General features: G+C 37.5%; 1 protein-coding gene across 1 annotated transcript in view; it reads left to right on the forward strand.

Annotated features, from left to right (window-relative positions):
* Positions 1–8,265, forward strand: part of LOC137970996 (E3 ubiquitin-protein ligase TRIM23-like) — a 10,960-nt gene extending 2,695 nt beyond the window's left edge. The window contains exons 2-7 of the mRNA XM_068817688.1: positions 1–362; positions 1,481–1,758; positions 2,374–2,626; positions 4,301–4,411; positions 6,336–6,460; positions 7,882–8,265. The exon at positions 1–362 is cut by the window's left edge and continues 323 nt beyond it. Of these exons, the coding sequence (XP_068673789.1) occupies positions 1–362; positions 1,481–1,758; positions 2,374–2,626; positions 4,301–4,411; positions 6,336–6,460; positions 7,882–8,052 (1,300 nt within the window). The 3' untranslated portion in view covers positions 8,053–8,265. The remainder of the gene's footprint in view (positions 363–1,480; positions 1,759–2,373; positions 2,627–4,300; positions 4,412–6,335; positions 6,461–7,881) is intronic.
* The last annotated feature ends 577 nt before the right edge of the window (positions 8,266–8,842 follow it).

An 8,842-nucleotide genomic window follows, 5' to 3' on the forward strand; every position in this document is an offset into this window, starting at 1 on the left:
CACAGTTTGTCAGACAAACTTGTGCAATGATTGTGCAGAGGAGACGCATTCAACCAAAACGCTTGTGAAGCATCGAAGAATTCCAGTCTCTGAGAGACCCAAAGAAAAGGCCAAGTGTGTGCAACATTCTGCACATGTTATAGAGTTCACTTGTTTAGAAGAAGGATGTCGGGATAATTCCTTAATGTGCTTTGTTTGCCGTGATTATGGTAAACATCAAGGGCATAAACACACTCTGCTAGAAAATGAAGCTGAGAACATGCGAGCATCAGTGACTAATGCCATTCAGCATGTCAGAACTTTTACAAGTGAAGTTGATGGATCAGCAAGGAAGCTCTCTTCTGTCATTGATGCTATTGAAGGTTTGTGTTCAAAGGGTCTGTCTTCATTGTGATGCTTTTAAAACTAAGTATCAGATGACATACCATATTTATCCGTGTGCGGTATAAGTCGACCCTTCACGACTTAAAAAATGCTGAAAAAAATTGCCCTCGACTTAAACATGGGTCCAAAATTGATAGCCAAGTTCCAGCCAAATAACATCTTTGCAAAAACGGTAATAATTGTCACTAATATGTGAATACGCATATGATGGTAAACGTCCCTCTTTAATGTCATGCGCGTAGCTTTGAACCGCGTTCGATTTGTCATATCTGAATAATGCAGAAACTCCAACACAATCTTCAATTACAAACCTGATGTTTGAATTCCTGTTCAAAACTCTTTTTGCTACCACACCCTGAATTTGATGCACTCTGCAATCATACTCTTAAGATTCGTAGAATGCCACTATTTTCATTGTTTCCCCTGAAATTTGGTGTGTTTACTTAATTAATTGAGATACATGTATGGCCCCAGTTTCCCTGAAAATCTTATCTTTGTAGCTTTCATTATGCCTACATAACAGGCATTTATCATGATCATGAATTGCCGTAAACGACATTTTGAGACTTAACTTGTGATTTTTTCATGTGTTCATTGTCAAGTCTCAAGATAAGTTTTGCAAGAAAATATTTTTTTGCAAAACGAAATTATTAAAGAAAGCAGTATTTTGCCCCCAAAACAGATCGACTACATAGGTATTTAAGAAATCAGCATGCATTATTTTGTAGAGGCCAGCTCACAATTTAGAGTATAAAAGGCTAATACTGTAGCTTTGTAAATGTCCTGGTTGAAGTCCTTAGTCCTAAGTTTGAAGCAGTGTTTTGAAAGTTACATAAGGTGGGAACCTGCATTTAACACTGTCTTACAGTACCTGTAAGCACAGGTGAACAATTGGCTATCTTCTCCAGACTCAGTTGTCAAGGATCCATTCGCAGGAAGCTACATGTACACGTACAATGTATTGGGGGTGTAATAACAAGAGTACTCCGTCATCAATCTATCTTTCAGCCTGTCCAGAGATTGAGTCTTTCGGTTTTCCACTTGCTGGCTTTTTTCAGAATCTTGAGATCTAATAAAAATTAAATGTTACATGCAGGTGGTGTGGTAGTACAAGAAGATGAACATGGTGCATCCATTGTACATCATATCAATGGCACTGCAGAAGACTCCAGAAGCAAGGTCAGAGAATATTTTGATGACCTACGAGAGACAGTCAACCGACAAGAGGAGGCTGGGCTTGCTGTGGTTAATAATTATGTCAGAGAGAAGCTGTTTTCCCTGCGGCAACAACAAGAAGATATGGCTGTTTTATTGTCACAAGTCAATTCTGTCTGCTTAGAGTGTGAGAGAGCACTGAAAAGAAGTGATGCTGAGGTAAGATAAGTATTAATAAAATGTCATCCTGAAAAGGTATAAAATGGTAATAGAGTTTGAAGACAGGAAGACTTCCAAGAACATTTTCAAAGCTCTTTGGTTAAAATTAAGACCCAGGGTGCTGAAATTAAAATATTTTTACTCATAAGCATTGGGCATTACAGCTGTAATTATATTATTTAAAAGATCTATTTGCCATCAGCCAGTGAATAGAAACTCTTGGTTTTCAAATTTGCTGGTCCACAAGCACTACAAGGGAAGGGTCCTTGCTTGGAGGAACTAGATAACCTAAAGGTATGATAAATTTATTATTTATTAATGATTTTTGGACAGCCTAGACAACCTGGCAATGGTCAAACCAAATAGTCTGCTATAATAAATTCTCTTGAAACTTTTATCAAGAGCATATTATTTTTAATTAGCAACATTTTGTTGAGCTTTTTAAATTTAAGAGAACGACATAATGCCTCCTATCTATTAAAAACCTCACTAATTGGCTTAGTTCTCTGAAAAAAAAAAAAAAAAAACAGACACCCCAGGCATCAGCTGCTAGATCACTTTACAGATTAGGGATTTTTAAGTGATATGCAAATTGATGCCACATTCAATTTGTAGGTAATAGAAGCCCGGAACAGTATACATAGTATTCTGGAAACAGTACAAGAGCAACAGGAACAATTTACCAACATTGCTAGCCTGTGTGATACAGATGCTGCCATCCCTGTGGCTTTCACAAAAGACAACAGGGTGCATATTGGTCCCAAGATGGAAATGAGACTGGTGGTGCTGGGACTTGATGGTGCCGGAAAAACCTCTATTTTGTTTAAGATGAAGCAAGATGAATTTGTGTCACCAATCACAACCATTGGTATGACAACGCAGTGTCTGAGTCTTTGTCTTGTTCTGTAGTTGCTTCTTTTTTGTTTCTTCAACACAAGGGAGGCTGGCTGCGAACGAAGTCTTATATAGATCTCTTATAAAGGGCACATTCCTTTAATAGCACCATGCTCTTTAATAAGGACGTTCGTGTGAAAATCTTCCCACCTTGAAATTTGTTTCATTTCTCGCCTGAAGTTAGGTCATAAAATACTTATTCCAAAAATGGGGGGTCACCGACTTTGTTTCGGAGAAAAAGGCAAGGGAAAAATGCCCTAATCTTGATAGATAGGTCATCATAACGAGATGTAGCCTCATCTACTCATCTGTCGAAAATCATAAAAGTAGTATGTGAAGAAACAGCCTTCTCGATGAACAAAATTAACTTTAATGCCAACGATGAAGGAACCATTCTACAGTCGAACAGGAGCGCAAAAATGACAATACAATACAAGTGGACTTAGCTAGTAAAATGAAGATCGACACTTACAAGAACTCCGTAAGGTGAGAAATGACAAGCAGGTCCTCCCACAAAACATGGCCGACTCGTTTGGCCAAGTGCATGAGTCCCCTGTTTTTGTAAGAAAAAAATTTCTCGAGCATAGCAACGAAGTTTCAAGCAGGGGTTATCTTTATTTTTTAAGTGTTTTGTATCATATCTCTCGATTGCCGTCTTTCTCTGTCATCTCCTGGAGTGTGGTTTTTGTGAAATATAATCTATGGCTGTTTCCTCAAGGTTAGGTCCACACTTTTCAAGTGGATTAGGAAGAGAAGATAATTCTACTCTATTTTCATGAAAGTAAAGGAAAAGAACTACTAACAAAAGTATGCATTCATTTTGAACTAAGAAGTTCGTAACGTACATGTACTAAAAACATTTTTAAAAAGCAACCTCATTAAATTTACGCAATGTCACTGACTAAAACTAAACCTTCCTCGAGTTTTCAAAACTTTTAACCACTACTCGATTAGCGACCTTTTCCAGGCTCCCGGTCCTTTCTCTTTAAGGTTTCATCATGATGACTTGGAAAATAAATGTGCCATTCTTAAGCCGACCTGGAAATTCTTCCCCGGCATTTTTGTCGCCATAAGGTCTTAACTAATGCTTGAAGTAATGCGTGATGTATTACAGTTGGTTTACCGGCACAGTAAAAGTTGCGCACAAACAATTGGCGCGAACGTCCTTAAAAGTTCATTTTAATATGTAATTGTGCCAACAATAATAATTGATTTTGCTATTTTATGGCAAAGCCCACTTGGTGTATTTTTTATGGTCTTGTTCTACGTGTAGTCCCTCCCAGGAGGTGTTAAATTGACCTTGCTCTTAAAGTTACCCTGTGCTTGTCAATCTGGTGTTGCTCAGTTAAACAATACCTAGGTCAAACTTCTAAAGTCACTGACCATGAAGTTAAGTTAGTTTTCTCTTACTTGACTAGTAGTATTAAACAACCATGTCAAATAAGAATCACAGTTTTTTTGTTTCAAGGTACAGGGGGGTAGGAAATCAGACTGCATTCACAGTACTACTCCTAGACTAATACTGTGTTCAGGTCTCATTGAAAGAACCAATTGATGTTTCAGCATTATTTTATTTTGGCTTGGTGTTATCCCATGTTATCTTTGTCTTTGCTTAATTTAATAATAATTATGTTTCACTTTCCATTAGGTTTTAATGTGGAAACTGTGGAACACCGCAGCTTAAAGTTTACTCTGTGGGATGTGGGTGGACTGCAAAAACTTCGTCCTCTTTGGAGGCACTATTATCTTAATACACAAGGTTTGTTTTGTCATTAGATCATGATAGCCAACTGAAATGGGGTTGTCGTAAAAGCCAGAATCCGGAATCCGGAATCACAGGTCATTGTTTTACCAATACAGAGAGTAAAATCTCCTAAACATTCATAAAAGCTAACCTTAGGCCTAAAAACGTTTGTTTAAGCCTAATTAGGCCTAAGGTTAGCTTTTATCAATGTTTAGGAGTTTTTACTCTCTGTATTCGTAAAACAATGACCTGTGATTCTGGATTCCGGATTTCGGCTTTTAGGACAACCCACTGATATGCAATATTGAGGTCATGTGTATATCTCTGCAAATCCCATAAAATGTAAGTGTTACAGTTGGATTCTATTCTGTGGTTTGGTTACAGAATGGCAGTTAACCTAGGCCTACTACGTAACCATCCAAATCAGGTCAGATTTTCACACGGGTGGCATGATTGAGAATTTGGACTACCATATAGACCTTTGTAGTTTAGTCTGCAAATGCCCAGACTTTTAAGTCTTCTCAAATAAGGACTGTAAGGGAGCTTCTCCAAATTAATATCGGAAATTTTGGTTTCCGATGTCGGTATCGGCATTTTCCGATTCCGATAGCTGCTTGTGTCTGACTCAAGAATTTCTGATTCAAATGAGGTTTCAAAATTCCGATAAAATCGGACATCACCTAATCAGACATCAATCTAGAATGGTACATTGGCACGCAATGTTTTTTATAAATGAGTGGATTTAGTATAAGCGTACGGACCTTCGGTCTCACAGATCGTAATCTTTGTGTGCACATGTTTCTCCAATTTATGCTCCTGTTGTTTCTATTTTCAATTTCAACATCTCAACAACAACAAAAATGACTTATTTCAGGCATTTATATATGACTCTAAATACCTTCTTGGAAACCAAACTTAAAGGTGAAGCGCAATCCTTTTGATTTACTTGCAATTTTCTTTAACATAATGTTTGAAAAACAACTATCTATGCCAGTTTAAAACATGGTGAAACACATTTCGGTCGTTTGCTGTGCGGCCGCATCCCAACGTTGACCTTTGAACATATCTTGATCAGTAAGCGCCCGACAACACAACGGCGTACAATATGCCGTTCTTTTCATAGGAATTTACTTCTGCAGCCATGATAATGTGAGTTGTTTACAGATGAAACACAGGATTGTTTTTCAAACACTGATAAACACCTTCTACAGATTTTCAAACTCCATCCAAACAGCAACGTTTCAAACAATTTTAAACAATTTTAAACACATAAACGCCCTTGAAATGCTGACTAGTTAGTTAAGCATCCTTTTCATCTGGATGGTAATTTCATATAATTTATTCCTAAACGGGGTCCTAGATCTCGCGTGACACAGACTTCAAGAAGCAGTTCATGTTTCAAAATTCCGTGCATCATGCTAATAGGATGTTTGATCAAGTCCAAATATCGGAAGACCGATATTTTTTATCTATCGGAAGTCCCGATACCACTCATTTCGATGATCAGTGTTTAATCTTCCGACTTCATTGGAAAAGTTGCACTTAAGTTTTCGATTTGACTTCCGGGCAATCGGAAATTTGACCTTCCGAAATTTGGAGAAGCTCCCTAAACTGTAGGCCCTGTCTCACAACCTATCAGTGTTGATAATCTCTGTGGGATGATATGGAACTCGCACACCCTTTGCAAACAGCATGGCATGGAATATTCCCCATGTTGTGTTCTGTTCTTAGTTTCTCTCCTGCAAAAACTGGCCAGTCTGATGATGCTGCCCCAAAAAGGCTTTTGGTGCAACCTTTGCAGAAACAGCCATAAGTTTTGGGGGACTTTAATTTCAATTTTGTCAGGTGCTGGAAGTACATGTAGTACATGTTAAAGTACACTGTTAGGTGCACTAAATTTCTTTTGATTCAATATATTCGATACTTTTACTTTCCTCAGGTGTGATATTTGTCATAGATAGTACCAATATTGAGCGTATTTCAGAGGCTCATGAAGAACTTGCAAAGCTAATGGCAGAGAAAAGACTGAAAGATGCTCTGTTACTGATATATGCAAACAAACAGGTACATACCAGCAAAACAAAACAAATATTATTTTGCATGATTGTGAGTAACCTTTCTTTGCCCTCAACCCACCATTCTTCTAGGTTAGTGCATGGCAACCCAAATAGTTATTATTAAAATTATATTATTCACTGAAGTGAGGGTTATTATAATGGTGGAATACTTATCATTTCACAAGGTCAACGTATACCCATCACTTACGCTAACTGAGGTTTGTTTGAGTGAAGTTGTGAGGTGAGTTAACACTAAAACTCTCAACATGAATTACATGTAAGCATGAGAAGAAAGGCAAGGTGCAATCCATTACAAGGAAGTGCAAGTCTATCTCCTCAAGCTATGAGGTCAACGGCCACACCATCCAGTCCTGTGAGGAAGAGCATGACCTCAGCATCTTAGTAGACTGTGACCTGATCTGGCGCACCCAAGTCTGTCATCAAGCTGCACGTGCTAACAAATTGTTAGGATACATAAGGAGGAATGCCAGGTACATTCAAAGTACTTCTACAAGGCGCACTTTGTGTCTTGGCCTAGTGCGTGTGCATTTTGCGTGGGCAACTCAGTACTGGGCTCCTCAAGCAATAGAACTAATTTCCAAACTTGAAAAAATTCAAAGACGTGCAACCAAATTTATTCTCCAATTACCTTTTAGCACAGAAATATCTTATAAGGAAAGGTTAATATCTCTAGATCTTCTTCCTGTATGTTATTGGCATGAACTACAATCTGGACAATCCTCAAACTTTTAAAACCATCTGCTTGAAATGCAACTCCACAAGATTTCTAGACGTACCAATAATGTGCTGCATGTAAAGTGTTTTTTTCTTTCCTTCTTTTACATATATTTTATTCCTGGGCCCGCAGTAATTGGCTACTCAGCTGTTGCGATGTCCCTGCCAAAGTTTTGTATATATTGACTGTATGTTTTGGTTTTGTTTTTTTTTCTTTTTTTCTTTTTTTTTTTTTTTTTTTTTGGGGAAGGGTAGGGGGGGGAGGTTGGTTTTTTCTGGTATCATAAAGGCAAAGCTAATAAAAAATTAAAAAATAAAACAATTCACAGTACTATGCTAGCACAGCTCTTATGGTGTTGGTAGGAATTATTTTAACAGCTGCATTCTCTCTAATCAACATGTGCTGCCCCAAGATAATGTTTGTATTTTGTGTTATTAAAATACCTGTTTATATGCAAAAAAAAGTCTGGCAAAAGCCTTGCAAGTCGTGCACTTTTGTCAAAGATGCGCATCCTTTTATTATCCTTTTATTATTCAGACTTTCTTTACCGGCACTTACATGTACATTTAAATCATGCTTGTTTGTTGAAAAATAGATAAATGTGACTGTCTAATCAGGCTTGCTACTCAAAAAAAGGAATGATGCCTTGTCTTCATCCTACACCTTTTCAATAAAACAATAATTTTTTTCAGGATTTGCCAAGTGCTCTCACTGTGGATGTTCTTACAGAGCAACTAGCCTTGCATAAGCTCTGCTGTGGCAGAAGTTGGAACATATTTGCTTGTGACGCACATTCTGGTGAAGGTTTACATGAGGGATTAGACTGGTTGGCAAGGCAGCTTATGTCTGAGTTTGCACAATGAAGTCCATCATTGTGTTTCAGTAACAGTTGGGCCATGTAGTCTTTAAAGAGTGTTGGGGATTTGTTATTCAAGGAAGCATTTCAATTAAAAACAAGGATGGTGTTAAAAGCCTTCAATCAATCAATCTTTATTTCAACACCTAACATTGGTGAGCCTGAAAAAGGCTCATTACAAAAATGTATGTGGCTGCATAATAAAAACTATAAAAATATATTGCTACATGTGGCTAATTAAATAAATTAAAATTTAGAATTAAATACCTATTTTATTTACAACTTAAACAATGTAGCTAGCACATACATTGCAGTGATACCATTTCAGGCCCATTTAGCTTGCTCGCGAAATTCTTTAGATCAGAGGCCTCCCTAACATAAGAAGGTAAAATGGTTCCAGAGTCTGCATGTAATACTGGTAAGGAAAGGATTTGTGCTTGAGGGCAGTATTAGGGGCCGGTTGATTAAGTCTGCTACCAATTCCGCAAAGATTATAGGCACAATTTTACTTTAAACATATTACTTATATTATTAGGATAACATTTAAACACAAGTGTGAGAGCTTGAACTAGGCACCTATGCTTAATAGTATTTAAGTTATGCTGTGGCAAAATGTCCTTGTAAGTGACAGACTTGGGTAACTTAAACTTAAATTCAAATAATTGCATTTACTGGCACAATGAACAGAACCATGAGCAACATTCTTGTTCATGAAACAAAAGAAGTTGTGGAATATGCAAGTGCAGTTACATCAAAGCAAATCTGGAATGACTGCTTCAAGATGGTAGACAAGCACC

Source organism: Montipora foliosa, chromosome 9 (assembly GCF_036669935.1).
Source record: "Montipora foliosa isolate CH-2021 chromosome 9, ASM3666993v2, whole genome shotgun sequence".
NCBI lineage: Eukaryota > Metazoa > Cnidaria > Anthozoa > Scleractinia > Acroporidae > Montipora > Montipora foliosa.